Raw genomic sequence first — 16,697 nt, 5'->3', positions numbered from 1 at the left:
CCGGTGTAGACAGGAGCTGAATGCACTCCCGGTGTAGACAGTGAGCTGAATGTGCTCCCGGTGTAGACAGCAAGCTGAATGCACTCCCGGTGTAGACACTGAGCTGAATGCACTCCCGATGTAGACAGCGAGACTGAATGCACTCCCGGTGTAGACAGCGAGCTGAATGCACTCCCGGTGTAGACAGGGAGCTGAATGCACTCCCGGTGTAGACAGGGAGCTGAATGTACTCCCGGTGTAGACAGGGAGCTGAATGCACTCCCGGTGTAGACAGGGAGCTGAATGTACTCCCGGTGTAGACAGGGAGCTGAATGCACTCCCGGTGTAGGCAGGGAGCTGAATGCACTCCCGGTGTAGACAGGGAGCTGAATGTACTCCCGGTGTAGACAGGGAGCTGAATGCACTCCCGGTGTAGACAGGGAGCTGAATGTACTCCCGGTGTTGACAGGGAGCTGAATGCACTCCCGGTGTAGACAGGGAGCTGAATGCACTCCCGGTGTAGACAGCGAGCTGAATGCACTCCCGGTGTAGACAGCGAGCTGAATGCACTCCCGGTGTAGACAGCGAGCTGAATGCACTCCCGGTGTAGACAGTGAGCGGAGTGCACTCCCGGTGTAGACAGGGAGCTGAATGCACTCCCGGTGTAGACAGCGAGTTGAATGCACTCCCGGTGTAGACAGCGAGCTGAATGCCCTCCCGGTGTAGAGAGGGAGCTGAATGCACTCCCGGTGTAGACAGCGAGCTGAATGCACTCCCGGTGCAGACAGCGAGCTGAAAGCACTCCCGGTGTAGACAGCGAGCTGAATGCACTCCCGGTGTAGACAGTGAGCTGAATGCACTCCCGGTGTAGACAGGGAGCTGAGTGCACTCCCGGTGTAGACAGGGAGCTGAATGCACTCCCGGTGTAGACAGGGAGCTGAATGCACTCCCGGTGTAGACAGTGAGCTGAGTGCACTCCCGGTGTAGACAGGGAGCTGAGTGCACTCCCGGTGTAGACAGCGAGCTGAACGCACTCCCGTGTAGACAGCGAGCTGAATGCACTCCCGGTGTAGACAGTGAGCTGAATGCACTCCCGGTGTAGACAGCGAGCTGAATGTACTCTCGGTGTAGACAGGGCGCTGAATGCACTCCCGGTGTAAACAGGGAGCAGAATGTACTCACGCTGTAGACAGGGAGCTGAGTGCAATCCCGGTGTAGACAGGAGCTGAATGCACTCCCGGTGTAGACAGTGAGCTGAATGCACTCGCGGTGTAGACAGCGAGCTGAATGTACTCCCGGTGTAGACAGGGCGCTGAATGTACTCCCGGTGTAAACAGGGAGCAGAATGTACTCACGCTGTAGACAGCGAGCTGAGTGCAATCCCGGTGTAGACAGCGGGCTGAGTGCAATCCCGGTGTAGACAGGGAGCTGAATGTACTCCCGGTGTAGACAGCGGGCTGAATGCACTCCCGGTGTAGACAGTGAGCTGAATGCAGTCCCGGTGTAGACAGTGAGCTGAATGCACTCCCGGTGTAGACAGCAAGACTGAATGCACTCCCGGTGTAGACAGTGAGCTCAGTTACTCCCGGTGTAGACAGCGAGCTGATGGACTCCCGGTGTAGACAGCGAGCTGAATGCACTCCCGGTGTAGACAGCGAGCAGAGTGCACTCCCGGTGTAGACAGCGAGCTGAATGCACTCTCGGTGTAGACAGCGAGCTGAATGCACTCCCGGTGTAGACAGGGAGCTGAGAGCAGTCCCGGTGTAGACAGTGAGCTGAATGCACTCCCGGTGTAGACAGCGACCTGAATGCACTCCCGATGTAGACAGGGAGCTGAATGCACTCCCGGTGTAGACAGCGAGCTGAATGCGCTCCCGGTGTAGACAGCGAGCTGAATGCACTCCCGGTGTAGACAGCGAGCTGAATGCACTCCCTGTGTAGACAGGGAGCTGAATGTGCTCCCGGTGTAGACAGTGAGCTGAATGTGCTCCCGGTGTAGACAGCGAGCAGAATGCACTCCCGGTGTAGACACTGAGCTGAATGCACTCCCGATGTAGACAGCGAGACTGAATGCACTCCCGGTGTAGACAGCGAGCTGAATGCACTCCCGGTGTAGACAGGGAGCTGAATGCACTCCCGGTGTAGACAGGGAGCTGAATGTACTCCCGGTGTAGACAGGGAGCTGAATGCACTCCCGGTGTAGACAGGGAGCTGAATGTGCTCCCGGTGTAGACAGGGAGCTGAATGCACTCCCGGTGTAGACAGGGAGCTGAATGCGCTCCCGGTGTAGACAGGGAGCTGAATGTACTCCCGGTGTAGACAGGGAGCTGAATGCACTCCCGGTGTAGACAGGGAGCTGAATGTACTGCCGGTGTTGACAGGGAGCTGAATGCACTCCCGGTGTAGACAGGGAGCTGAATGCACTCCCGGTGTAGACAGGGAGCTGAATGCACTCCCGGTGTAGACAGCGAGCTGAATCCCCTCCCGGTGTAGACAGCGAGCTGAATGCACTCCCGGTGTAGACAGCGAGCTGAATGCACTCCCGGTGTAGACAGCGAGCTGAGTGCACTCCCGGTGTAGACAGCGAGCTGAATGCACTCCCGGTGTAGACAGCGAGCTGAATGCGCTCCCGGTGTAGACAGCGAGCTGAATGCACTCCCGGTGTAGACAGGGAGCTGAATGCACTCCCGGTGTAGACAGCGAGCTGAATGCACTCCCGGTGTAGACAGCGAGCTGAATGCACTCCCGGTGTAGACAGCGAGCTGAATGCACTCCCGGTGTAGACAGTGAGCTGAATGCACTCCCGGTGTAGACAGGGAAGCTGAGATGCACTCCCGGTGTAGACAGCGAGCTGAATGCACTCCCGGTGTAGACATCGAGCTGAATGCACTCCCAGGTGTAGACAGGGAGCTGAATGCACTCCCGGTGTAGACAGGGAGCTGAGTGCACTCCCGGTGTAGACAGCGAGCTGAATGCACTCCCCGGTGTAGACAACGAGCTGAATGCACTCCCAGGTGTAGACAGCGAGCTGAATGCACTGCCGGTGTAGACAGCGAGCTGAATGCACTCCCGGTGGAGACAGTGAGCTGAATGCACTCCCGGTTAGTAACAGGCGAGCATGAAATGTACTCCAGCTGTAGACAGGGAGCTGAGTGCACTCCCGGTGTAGACAGTGAGCTGAAGGCACTCCCAGGTGTAGACAGCTGAGCTGAATGCACTCCGCGGGGGTAGACAGAGAGCTGTGAATGTCCTCCCGGTGTAGGACAGGGAGCTGAATGTACCTCCCGGTGTACAACAGGCGAGCATGAATTCACTCCCGGTGTAGAAGCTGAGACTGGATGCACTCCCGATGTAGACAGAGAGACTGAATGCACTCCCGGTGTAGACAGCGAGCTGAATGCACTCCCGGTGTAGACAGGGAGCTGAATGCACTACCGGTGTAGACAGGGAGCTGAATGTATCCCGGTGTAGACAGGGAGCGAATGCACTCCCGGTGTAGACAGGAGCTGAATGTACTCCCGGTGTTGACAGTGAGCTGAATGCACTCCCGGTGTAGACAGGGAGCTGAATCGACTCCCGGTGTAGACAGGGAGCTGAATGCACTCCCGGTGTAGACATCGAGCTGAATGCACTCCCGGTGTAGACAGCGAGCTGATTGCACTCCCGGTGTAGACAGCGAGCTGAATGCACTCCCGGTGTAGACAGCGAGCTGAGTGCACTCCCGGTGTAGACAGGGAGCTGAATGCACTCCCGGTGTAGACAGCGAGTTGAATGCACTCCCGGTGTAGACAGCGAGCTGAATGCCCTCCCGGTGTAGACAGGGAGCTGAATGCACTCCCGGTGTAGACAGCGAGCTGAATGCACTCCCGGTGTAGACAGCGAGCTGAAAGCACTCCCGGTGTAGACAGCGAGCTGAATGCACTCCCGGTGTAGACAGTGAGCTGAATGCACTCCCGGTGTAGACAGGGAGCTGAGTGCACTCCCGGTGTAGACAGGGAGCTGAATGCACTCCCGGTGTAGACAGGGAGCTGAATGCACTCCCGGTGTAGACAGTGAGCTGAGTGCACTCCCGGTGTAGACAGGGAGCTGAGTGCACTACCGGTGTAGACAGCGAGCTGAACGCACTCCCCGTGTAGACAGCGAGCTGAATGCACTCCCGGTGTAGACAGCGAGCTGAATGCACTCCCGGTGTAGACAGCGAGCTGAATGCACTCCCGGTGTAGACATCGAGCTGAAGGTACTCCCAGTGTAGACAGGGAGCTGAATGCACTCCCGGTGGAGACAGTGAGCTGAATGCACTCCCAGTGTAGACAGGGAGCTGAATATACTCCCGGTGTAGACAGCGAGCTGAATGCACTCCCGGTGTAGACAGGGAGCTGAATGCACTCCCGGTGTAGACAGTGAGCTGAATGCACTCCCGGTGTAGACAGCGAGCTGAATGTACTCCCGGTGTAGACAGGGCGCTGAATGCACTCCCGGTGTAAACAGGGAGCAGAATGTACTCACGCTGTAGACAGGGAGCTGAGTGCAATCCCGGTGTAGACAGGAGCTGAATGCACTCCCGGTGTAGACAGTGAGCTGAATGCACTCCCGGTGTAGACAGCGAGCTGAATGTACTCCCGGTGTAGACAGGGCGCTGAATGTACTCCCGGTGTAAACAGGGTGCAGAATGTACTCACGCTGTAGACAGCGAGCTGAGTGCAATCCCGGTGTAGACAGCGGGCTGAGTGCAATCCCGGTGTAGACAGGGAGCTGAATGTACTCCCGGTGTAGACAGCGGGCTGAATGCACTCCCGGTGTAGACAGCAAGACTGAATGCACTCCCGGTGTAGACAGTGAGCTGAATGCACTCCCGGTGTAGACAGCAAGACTGAATGCACTCCCGGTGTAGACAGTGAGCTCAGTTACTCCCGGTGTAGACAGCGAGCTGATGGACTCCCGGTGTAGACAGCGAGCTGAATGCACTCCCGGTGTAGACAGCGAGCAGAGTGCACTCCCGGTGTAGACAGCGAGCTGAATGCACTCTCGGTGTAGACAGCGAGCTGAATGCACTCCCGGTGTAGACAGGGAGCTGAGTGCAGTCCCGGTGTAGACAGTGAGCTGAATGCACTCCCGGTGTAGACAGCGAGCTGAATGCACTCCCGGTGTAGACAGGGAGCTGAATGCACTCCCGGTGTAGACAGCGAGCTGAATGCGCTCCCGGTGTAGACAGCGGGCTGAATGCACTCCCGGTGTAGACAGCGAGCTGAATGCACTCCCGGTGTAGACAGGGAGCTGAATGTGCTCCCGGTGTAGATAGTGAGCTGAATGTGCTCCCGGTGTAGACAGCGAGCTGAATGCACTCCCGGTGTAGACACTGAGCTGAATGCACTCCCGATGTAGACAGCGAGACTGAATGCACTCCCGGTGTAGACAGGGAGCTGAATGCACTCCCGGTGTAGACAGGGAGCTGAATGCACTCCCGGTGTAGACAGGGAGCTGAATGTACTCCAGGTGTAGACAGGGAGCTGAATACACTCCCGGTGTAGACAGGGAGCTGAATGTGCTCCCGGTGTAGACAGGGAGCTGAATGCACTCCCGGTGTAGACAGGGAGCTGAATGCACTCCCGGTGTAGACAGGGAGCTGAATGTACTCCCGGTGTAGACAGGGAGCTGAATGCACTCCCGGTGTAGACAGGGAGCTGAATGTACTCACGGTGTTGACAGGGAGCTGAATGCACTCCCGGTGTAGACAGGGAGCTGAATGCACTCCCGGCGTAGACAGGGAGCTGAATGCACTCCCGGTGTAGACAGCGAGCTGAATTCTCTCCCGGTGTAGGCAGCGAGCTGAATGCACTCCCGGTGTAGACAGCGAGCTGAATGCACTCCCGGTGTAGACAGCGAGCTGAGTGCACTCCCGGTGTAGACAGGGAGCTGAATGCACTCCCTGGGTAGACAGCGAGCTGAATGCACTCCCGGTGTAGACAGCGAGCTGAATGCCCTCCCGGTGTAGACAGGGAGCTGAATGCACTCCCGGTGTAGACAGCGAGCTGAATGCACTCCCGGTGTAGACAGCGAGCTGAATGCACTCCCGGTGTAGAAAGCGAGCTGAATGCACTCCCGGTGTAGACAGTGAGCTGAATGCACTCCCGGTGTAGACAGGGAGCTGAGTGCACTCCCGGTGTAGACAGGGAGCTGAATGCACTCCCGGTGTAGACAGGGAGCTGAATGCACTCCCGGTGTAGACAGTGAGCTGAGTGCACTCCCGGTGTAGACAGGGAGCTGAGTGCACTCCCGGTGTAGACAGCGAGCTGAACGCACTCCCCGTGTAGACAGCGAGCTGAATGCACTCCCGGTGTAGACAGCGAGCTGAATGCACTGCCGGTGTAGACAGCAAGCTGAATGCACTCCCGGTGTAGACAGCAGGCTGAATGCACTCCCGGTGTAGACATTGAGCTGAATGTACTCCCAGTGTAGACATGGAGCTGAATGCACTCCCGGTGTAGACAGTGAGCTGAATGCACTCCCAGTGTAGACAGGGAGCTGAATGTACTCCCGGTGTAGACAGCGAGCTGAATGCACTCCCGGTGTAGACAGGGAGCTGAATGCACTCCCGGTGTAGACAGTGAGCTGAATGCACTCCCGGTGTAGACAGCGAGCTGAATGTACTCCCGGTGTAGACAGGGCGCTGAATGCACTCCCGGTGTAGACAAGGAGCTGAATGCACTCCCGGTGTAGACAGCGAGCTGAATGCACTCCCGATGTAGATAGCGAGCTGAATGCACTCCCGGTGTAGACAGGAAGCTGAATGCACTCCCGGTGTAGACAGCGAGCTGAATGCACTCCCGGTGTAGACAGCGAGCTGAATGCACTCCCGGTGTAGACAGGGAGCTGAATGCACTCCCGGTGTAGACAGCGAGCTGAATGCACTCCCGGTGTAGGCAGTGAGCTGAATGCACTCCCGGTGTAGACAGCGAGCTGAATGCACTCCCGGTGTAGACAGGGAGCTGAATGCATTGCTGGTGTAGACATGGAGCTGAATGTACTCCCGGTGTAGACAGCGAGATGAATGCACTCCCGGTGTCGGCAGTGCTCTGAATGCACTACCGGTGTAGACAGCGAGCTGAATGTACTCCCGGTGTAGACAGGGAGCTGAGTCACTCCCGGTGTAGACAGAGAGCTGAATGTACTCCCGGTGTAGACAGCGAGCTGAATGCACTCCCAGTGTAGACAGGGAGCTGAATGTACTCCCGGTGTAGACAGGGAGCTGAATGCACTCCCGGTGTAGACAGGGGGCTGAATGCACTCCCAGTGTAGACAGCGAGCTGAATGCACTCCCGGTGTAGGCAGCGAGCTGAATGTACTCCCGGTGTAGACAGTGAGCTGAATGCACTCCCGGTGTAGGCAGGGAGCTGAATGCACTCCCGGTGTAGACAGCGGGCTGAATGCACTCCCGGTGTAGACAGGGAGCTGAATGCACTCCCGGTGTAGACAGCGGGCTGAATGTACCTGGTTGTTCTGCTGTTGGTTTTGTAAATTAAAGAAAATTCTGGTGAAAAGGATTTCTGCCTCTGTGTACTTATTTCAGTCTGAATATCTAAATAGTCAGCCCCAGTGTTGTTATTCACAGGATTGTCCAAAGATGTGCGGGTTAGGTGGATTGGCCATGCTAAATTGCCCGTAGTGTCCTAAAAAGTAAGGTTAAGGGGGGGTTGTTGGGTTACGGGTATAGGGGGGATACGTGAGTTTGAGTAGGGTGATGATTGCTTGGCACAACATCGAGGGCCGAAGGGCCTGTTCTATGCTGTACTGTTCTATGTGCTATGTTCTATGAATGTCTGGCCAATTAAAACATGGCAGCAACTTGCTGAATAGGCAAAGAAGAATAAAGTTTAACATTTGATTTGAGGGTAGTGCTGCTAACAACATGGCAACCTCTCAGTAAAAATCAAGACTTTCCACTGATGTCCTGACGTGGAACCCACGGCCACTGGGCTCAGAGTGTCGCTAACGGAGCCAAACACACACCTGACGGGTTATAGATAATACAAAACCTTTGTTTTGATATGGTAATAAGGTTTCCTTTTTCAAAAGAAGTTTACTCTGATAAGTCCAACATTCTTCTCCTACTGTTAAAAAATATATTTTATTAATTATGAATATAATTAGATTACAATACAAATGTGATTGAAATTAGGGGGGTACAGCATTTATGTGTCTGACATGTTAATGATACTTATTCTTACTGATTGACAGATCTGTCCATTTTTGAAAGGTGCTGCCATAAGAATGATAAAAGATCAGAAGGTTCCTTATGCATTCAAGGATGATCAGTGGCTCGGATTTGACACTCCGGATAGCTTCATAACCAAAGTAGGAGTTTTGAATTTACTCCATAATTTCACACATATGCTCTCAGTATTTAGTTTTCAGTTCATTAATGTGATCAGAGATTGACACATATCACAACAAAATCATTTTATGAATGAAGTTTGAACAATGGGGCTTTTATCAATCATCCCCTTAGAGGCCGGTAGTACTGTTCACTGAAAAAACAGCGCTGACTGTTGTCATAATATATACCAGTTTATCATGGTGCAGGCACACACTGATGGACACACACAGGGACCAATCAACATGTACAAACACCGCAGCCAATCGCCAGTTAGAATGCACACACTATAAAGGCAGAGGACACCACGGTTCCCGCTCATTCTGGGTGCTGCCTCTCAGTGTAACAGGAACTTATCCAGCCCAGCACAGACTTACAACACGTGCTGAGAGAATTCAACTGGTTCGGACAAGGCTTAAGTCTCCAGTTTAAGTTAGCATCATTTAGACACATACAGGGACCAATCAGCATGTACAAACACCGCAGCCAATCACCAGTTAGGGGCTGTTTAGCACACTGGGCTAAATCGCTGGCTTTGAAAGCAGACCAAGCAGGCCAGCAGCACGGTTCGATTCCCGTAACAGCTTCCCCGAACAGGCGCTGGAATGTGGCGACTAGGGGCTTTTCACAGTAACTTGATTTGAAGCCTACTCGCGCCAATAAGCGATTTTCATTTCAGTTAGAATACACACACTATAAAGGCAGAGGGCACCACGGTTCCCGCTCATTCTGGGTGCTGCCTCTGAGTGTAACAAGAACTCATCCAGCCCAGCACAGACTCACACCACGTGCTGAGAGAATCAACTGGTTCGGACAAGGCTTAGGTCTCTTAGCATTATTTAGAGCCACAGTCATCGTGTGTTAGTTAGTTAGAAGTTAGTTAATAAAATTGAGTTGAACCTTCATCAGTGTTGGAAGTGTCTGTTCATCCCTCAAGTCTTTCACTAGCCAACACTTCAACTGTGTTGTCCAGTCTTTCCCTTTCAGGGTCACATTTGCACTTATACATATTCATGTGCCGATGAGCATATTTCAGAAAGAAACGATTTGGCAAAACTATCAAATGAATTTCAGAAATAGTTGCGGTTTTAAAGAGAGAAACAACGGCCGAGCAATGGAAAGCAACGACGTGGCAAAACAATTGTTGAGTTAAATAGTGAGCAATAAAAATGGCGAGAATGTTGGCGGGTCAGTGTGTGTGGGCCCGCGTGTGCTGGTGTGCGGTAACTAGTGTGAGACTGGGCGTCAGGCAGACTTACCCTCGCCCCCACCACCCGCACACACTCACTCTCTCTCTCGCACACACAAAGTTACTCCCTCTCTCTCACACACGCATGCAGTCACTCATTCACTCACACACACACACACACACACACACTCAGAGTTTCTCCCGCCCAGTCGCTGGTCCTCACGCACAGGGCCACCAGGGGGGGGGCTGGAGGGGGATTGGAGGCCGGCCCACACTGCGGAGTAATGTGACCGAGATGCCATATTTCTCGAGTGTGGGCAGCACGGTGGCCTAGTGGTTAGCACTCCTGCCTCACGGTGCCGAGGTCCCAGGTTCGATCCCGGCCCTGGGTCACTGTCTGTGTGGAGTTTGTACATTCTCCCCCTGTCTGCGTGGGTTTCGCACCCGCAACACAAAAAGAAGTGCCGGGTAGTTTGATTGGTCACGCTAAATTGACCCCGAATTGGAAAATATGAATTGGGAACGCTAAATTTATATATTTTTTAAAAATTCCTGGGTGCAACGTATTTTAATGCTGTACATTTATGACCCTAACTGCACTGGTCCCCATTGGTCCTGCCTCCCTACACCCCCCCACCCCACCCCCCACCTAGTCACCCGCTTTAAACCCCCTTCCTCCCCAGCGGAGGCCAGTGCCGGGGCCAGTGCCGGGGCCCAGTGCCGGGGCCAGTGCCGGGGCCAGTGCCGGGGCCCAGTGCCGGGGCCAGTGCCGGGGCCAGTGCCGGGGCCAGTGCCGGGGCCCAGTGCTGGGGGCCAGTGCCGGAGGCCGGTGCCGGGGCCAGTTCTGGAGGCCAGTGCTGGGGCCAGTGCCGGAGGCCAGGGCCAGTGGCGGAGGCCGGTGCCAAGAGGCCAGTGCCGGGGCCAGTGCCGGAGGCCAGTGCCGGGGCCAGTGCCGGAGGCCAGTGCTGGGGCCAGTGCTGGGGCCAATGCCGGAGGCCGGTGCCGGGGCCAGTTCCAGAGGACAGTGCCGGGGCCAGTGCCGGGGTCCAGGGCCGGGGCCAGTGCCGGGAGCCAGTGCCGGGGTCCAGTGCCGGGAGCCAGTGCCGGGGTCCAGTGCCGGGGCCAGTGCCGGGGCCCAGTGCCGGGGCCAGTGCCGGGGCCCAGTGCTGGGGGCCAGTGCCGGAGGCCGGTGCCGGGACCAGTTCTGGAGGCCAGTGCTGGGGCCAGTGCCAGAGGCCAGTGCCGGAGGCCGGGGCCAGTGCCGGAGGCCGGTGCCAAGAGGCCAGTGCTGGGGCCAGTGCCGGAGGCCAGTGCCGGGGCCAGTGCCGGAGGCCAGTGCTGGGGCCAGTGCTGGGGCCAATGCCGGAGGCCGGTGCCGGGGCCAGTGCTGGGGCCAGTGCCGGGAGCCAGTGCCGGGGTCCAGTGCCGGGGCCAGTGCCGGGAGCCAGTGCCGGGGTCCAGTGCCGGGGCCAGTGCCAGGGCCAGTGCCGGGGCCAGTTCCGGGGCCAGTGCCGGAGGCCAGTGCCGGGGGCCAGTGCCGGGGCCAGTGCCGGGGCCAGTGCTGGGGGCCAATGCTGGGAGTCAGTGCTGGGGCCAGTGCCGGGGCCAGTGCCAGAGGCTGGTGCCGGAGGCCAATGCCGGGGCCAGTGCTGGGAACCAGTGCTGGGGCCAGTGCCGGGGCCAGTGCCGGGGCCAGTGCCAGAGGCCAGTGCCGGGGCCAGTTCCGGAGGCCAGTGCCGGGGCCAGTGCCGGGGCCAGTGTCGGGGCCAGTTCTGGAGGCCAGTGCCGGGGCCAGTGCTGGGAGCCAGTGCCGGGGCCAGTGCCGGTACCGGTGCCGGAGGCTAGTGCCGTAGCCAGTGCCGGAGGCTAGTGCCGGGGCCAGTGCCGGGGCCAGTGCCGGAGGCCAGTGCCGGGGCCAGTGCTGGGAGCCAGTGCCGGGGTCAGTGCCGGAGGCTGGTGCTGGAGGCCAGTGCTGTGAGCCAGTGCCGGGGCCAGTGCCGGGGCCAGCGCTGGGAGCCAGTGCTGGAGGGCAATGCTGGGGGCTGGTGCCGGAGGCCAGTGCTGGGAGCCAGTGCTGGGAGCCAGTGCCGGGGCCAGTGCCGGGGCCAGTGCCGGAGGCTGGTGCCGGAGCCAGTGCCGGGGCCAGTGCCGGGGCCAGTGCCGGGGCCAGTGCCGGGGCCAGTGCCGGAGGCCAGTGCCGGAGCCAGGGCCGGGGCCAGTGCCGGAGCCAGGGCCGGGGCCAGTGCCGGGGCGAGTGCCGGGGCCAGTGCCGGAGGCCAGTGCAGGGAGCCAGTGCCGCGGCCAGTGTCGGGGCCAGTGCCTGGGCCAGTGCCGGGGCCAGTGCCGGAGGCCAGTGCCGGGGCCAGTGCCGGAGCCAGTGCCGGGGCCAGTGCCGGAGGCCAGTGCCGGGGCCAGTGCCGGGGCCAGTGCCGGGGCCAGGGCCGGAGGCCAGTGCAGGGAGCCAGTGCCGGAGGCCAGTGCAGGGAGCCAGTGCAGGGAGCTAGTGCCGGAGAGCAGTGCCGGAGGCCGTTGCTGGAGGCCGGTGAGATACGCAGTCTGCAGCCGCCACGCCAGGTTCCTGAAAGTTGAGAGAACATGTCTCCAACGCCATCGGGAAGTCAACCCATCGGGGGTGGAGCATCAGGGGATGGCCTCATGTGACGTCCTGAGGCCGTGCCAAGGGCGTGCAGTGTATTCCTTGAGTACGCCGTTTTTGGGGGGGCAGAGCATCCGAAAAATACCGCCGCCCCCCTTTCGGCGTAAAAACGAATTCTCTGGCCGATCGCCAAACACGATATTTGGCGTCGCAGTGGGAGAATCCCGCCCATGGTCTCCCTGAGATATTATTGGAGCTCCGTACCTGAGAGATTGTGGTAGATTCTGGCCAGGATACTCTCAGCTGAACTTGGCTCGGGGACGGAGAATCAGGCGTCAGACCCACGATCGGATCCGGCACCTTCCCGGAGAATCGCCACCAATCGCACGCGGTGACGCAGCACGGGTCAGGTGCCATGGAAAGAGGCCCCCGCTGCGATTCTCCGCCGACAACTGGCCTCGTTCCCGCCGGCTTGGTTCACTCATGGTTCCACTCGGCGGGAGCTCGGAGTGGCAGCTGCAGATGCAGTCCGCGGCCGCTCTGGTGGGGGCCGGGGGATCCGTCATTGAAGGAGGCCTCCAGGACGGTCAGGCTCGCGATCGGGGGCCACCGAGTGGCGGGTGCGCGCAATCTGTAGGGGGTCGATATTGTCGGGGCTGGCCTGCTGTGTGGGTCTGCCATGTTGCGCGGGGCCCTCACAGACGGCCACTGTGCGCATGCGCGGACCCCCATGGGCTGAAGTGTAGGGCCCCGTATTGGCAGCCCAAGCTGTGACGACTACTCCAGGGCTCTGCTAGCCCCCTGCAAATCGGAGAATCACTCTGCACTTTCTCCAGGAAAATCCAGAGTGATTCGCGCCTGTTTTCACGTGGGCGTGGGGACGTAGCCCCAATATCAGAGAATTCCGCCCTCGATGTCCAGTCTGCCATTCGTGCCTGTCTGATCTCGGTGCAGTGATTCTGGCTGTATTGTGAAGAGAGTTCTCAGACTGGGCTTTTCCCAACCCTTCAGACAGAGCATTAAACTGTGAGCAAATTCCTTCCACTAGATCACGTAGAGCCTTAAAGAAACCACACCTGGAGTAGCATGTGCAATATTGCTCTACTTACTGAAGTAAAGATATACTTGCCACATAGGGAGTGTAACAGAGATTCGGGCAGACTGTTCTACGCGCTACAAAAAGCCAAGCATTTTGCCACGTTGATAAACTTGGTCGAGCAACATTTGAACACAAAACCCAATTAGATTCCGCTTCCATATGGCCTTCCAGACCCAAGGATTGTCCAATAGAGATTTTATGGTGCATTTCGTGAAACTCGCCAAAACATGCAAATTTGGGCCCACTTTGAATGAATTCCTGCGAGACCACTTCATTTGTGCATTTTCAATGCTGCTGCACAGCGGGAACTACTTACAGAAACCTACTGATCCTCCAGTGAGCAATCAGTGTCTCCCGCGAGAGCAGAGAGCTCAACCTCGGTCAGCGGAGCGGCCACCGGCTTGTCTGGCACCAGAACCGAGGAACATAACCACAGCAGCAGCGGGGGGCACATCGGAGGGATGTTGGCCATTGCCACGGAGTGCCCGAGGCCCACCGGGGCAGCTCTCCCGAACTGGGGTACCAAGATGGCAGCCGCAGGCAACAAACCTAGTGCCAGGACCACAACACCAAACAAACCTTTGGAGATCTCGTCTCCCGCCAGACCCCCAGGTGTTACCGACCCCCTCATGATCCCGCATACTAGATGGATTATCGGGACCATTCCTATCATCAACGCCATTGCTTGATGGCACCCCCCACATCCGGATAGTGCTGCAGGTCAAAGGGCACGCTACTGAGATGGAACTCGATATCGGAGCGGCGGTCTCAATAGGAAGCCGCTGTACGTTAAATAAGATTCGATCCAGCATCCAGGTTGGCCACGTATATAGGGGAGTCACTGGCCATTGAAGGCACCACTCTGATACCCGTAGCTCTAGACCGTTACCTGGTCCCACGCATCGAGGACCTTTATGCCAAGCTCAATAAGGAAAAAAATTTACAAAATTGGACATGAGTCACGCACACCATGGATCCCGGCTTCAGATGTTTGTCACCATTAATACCCACAGAGGGCCGTACCAACACACTTGGTTGCCGTTCGAGGTTTCATCAGCTTGTGCAATATTTCAAAGGGAGATGGAAAACATCCTGAAGGGTTTACCCAAGGTGGCCATGTATCTGGATGTCTTCCTCACCACTGGAACCTGGGACAAGGAACACCTGGAAAACATGGCTGAAATCCTCTGGTGGTTCGAGCAGGCCACTTCTGTTAACGTGCCACGTTTCCCCTTACAGGGTGGGGGCCATCCTCACACACCGCATGCCTGATGGATTGGAATGAACCATAGCATTCGCAACCTGAACGCTCACCGACGTGGAGCGCAATTACCCATAAATTGAGAAAGAAGGCCTGGCTGTCTTTTTGGGGTTTGCAAATTCCACCAGTATGTCTACGGCCACACATTTACAAACCACAAACCACTGCTTGGGTTATTTAAAAACGATCGATCGCGTGATTCCCGCAATCACGTAGGCCTGGGTCCAACGGGGGACTTTGCTGTTCGTCGCGTACGAGTATACCTTGGACCATCACTCTGCCACAGGGTTCCCAAATGCTGACATATTGAGCTGTCTCCCCCTCTCCATCAGGCCACTAACACCCACATTGGCCGAAGATCTCATCGCCACCATGCATTTTATGGACTTCTGCTGGAGGTGGGTCGCAACGAGGAATGGACCCAAACCGACCCACAATTATCCAGGGTCCGCCACATCATCCTTTACTTAGCCCAACACCAGGCTTTGCCCGAAGACCTGAGGACCCACACAACAAAACTCCCAGAGCTCAGTGTAGAGGATGGTGTCTTCCTGTGGGGGGGGGAGGCGTGGGTAGTCGTCCTGGAACATGGATGCCCCTCACCCCCCACCGCTGCAGGATCCCCACAATAGACACCATGGGGTGGTGAAGATGAAAATGCTTTCCCGCAGTTACGTCTGGTGTCCCGGAATCGACTCCGACATGGAGAAGGTATCTCAGCGCTGTGGCCCATGCTAAGAGCCTCAAAAAGCTCCGGCGGCAGCGCCGATTCACCGGTGGGAATGGGCAGGCAGCACACGGTCCAGCACACATATCGACTTTGCCGCCCATTTCAGGGGAAAATTCAGGGGATCATTGTGGACGCTCACCCCGAGTGGCTGAAAGTCTACAGGCTGCAGACCATGACCATGAGGGCAATGGTGGACCAGCTACGGCATGTCTACTGACGAGGCGACGCCTCAGGAAACGCTTAAGGCTAGTTATCCCGAACATCAGGGAGTGGGTTCGTTGAGGACAGGAATGTTCAGAGGTGGGCATGTGCCGGCGCATGCTTCTGCGCTGTTTTCAGCTCGGGGATGCTGTCTATGTACAAAATTTCCCAGGCACATTGTACATGCCCAACGGGACCAGTTTTACAGCTCCGGTTTGTAACATGGAGAGGCCCCACCTTCTAATCCCGTTTCCAACTTTGACTCCAGGCTCCATTTGCTGAGCCAGCAGCCATTCGGATAATTCCAGACTTGTGAACACCACATTGAAACATTGTTCAGCCCCGTCCAGTACAAACCATGACACAGCCTCAGAGGAAGGGACAGGTCATTTAGGACTGAGGTGAGGAAGAATTTCTTCAGGCAGAAGGTGGTGACTCTTTGGCATATTCTGGCCCAAAGATCTGTGCAGTATCAGTGGTTGAGAAAGCTCAAGAGTGAGATTGATAGATTTCTACATATTATAAAAATCAACGGATATGGGGATAGTGCAAGAAAATGATGTTGAACTGGAAGATCAGCCGTGATCTCCTTGACTGACGGACTGATCTTGAGACACTGAATGGCCAACTCCTGCTGCCATTTCTTATGTTCTCGCATATCGAGAATTTTAACTTTTATCTTTTGAAAGAACAGTACGAAAGTACGAAATCTTCAATAAAGTAACTATGTTGATGAACACTTACTAATTGTATTTTCCATCCAATGTGTCTGTAGGCTCAGTGGCTGAAGTACAATCATTTTGGAGGTGCCGCAGTATGGGCCTTGGATCTGGATGACTACATTGGGAATAATTGTAATGAAGGAGCTTACCCTTTGACCAATGCATTGAAGACTGCTCTTGACATTAGTGATTCTGGTAAATTATTATATGTTACACAATTAAATATGAGCTGCTTCCTATTGCTGCAGTGTGTAATATTTCAACAAATCTTGAGCTGGATTACCCGCCGGCGGGATTCTCCGTTTTGCTGGCGCCCGGGGGTTTCCCGACGACTAGGGGCTGCCCCACAATGGGAAACCCCAGTGACCAGCCGGTGTAACGGACAATTCCGCCGGTGGGTCGATGCAGAACAGTGGCGCGGCGGGGCAGAAAATCCAGCCCCTAATGTGTACATGTACTTCCTGTCTACAAAACATCACTTCCTGCTGTCATATTTGAGCCTGCATTTTCTATTTAAGATCTGATGTCCACATTTAGATTGCACGCTGC

General features: G+C 56.4%; 1 protein-coding gene across 1 annotated transcript in view; it reads left to right on the top strand.

Annotated features, from left to right (window-relative positions):
* LOC119978216 (chitinase-3-like protein 2) overlaps positions 1–16,697 on the top strand; it is a 70,957-nt gene that overhangs the window by 42,531 nt on the left and 11,729 nt on the right. The window contains exons 10-11 of the mRNA XM_038819663.1: positions 8,215–8,331; positions 16,202–16,343. Coding sequence (XP_038675591.1) covers positions 8,215–8,331; positions 16,202–16,343 — 259 coding nt within the window. The remainder of the gene's footprint in view (positions 1–8,214; positions 8,332–16,201; positions 16,344–16,697) is intronic.

This window comes from Scyliorhinus canicula, chromosome 15 (assembly GCF_902713615.1).
Source record: "Scyliorhinus canicula chromosome 15, sScyCan1.1, whole genome shotgun sequence".
Lineage (NCBI taxonomy): Eukaryota > Metazoa > Chordata > Chondrichthyes > Carcharhiniformes > Scyliorhinidae > Scyliorhinus > Scyliorhinus canicula.
The sequence above is the reverse complement of the archived record's forward strand: the minus strand, read 5'-3'. Positions and strand labels throughout refer to the sequence as shown.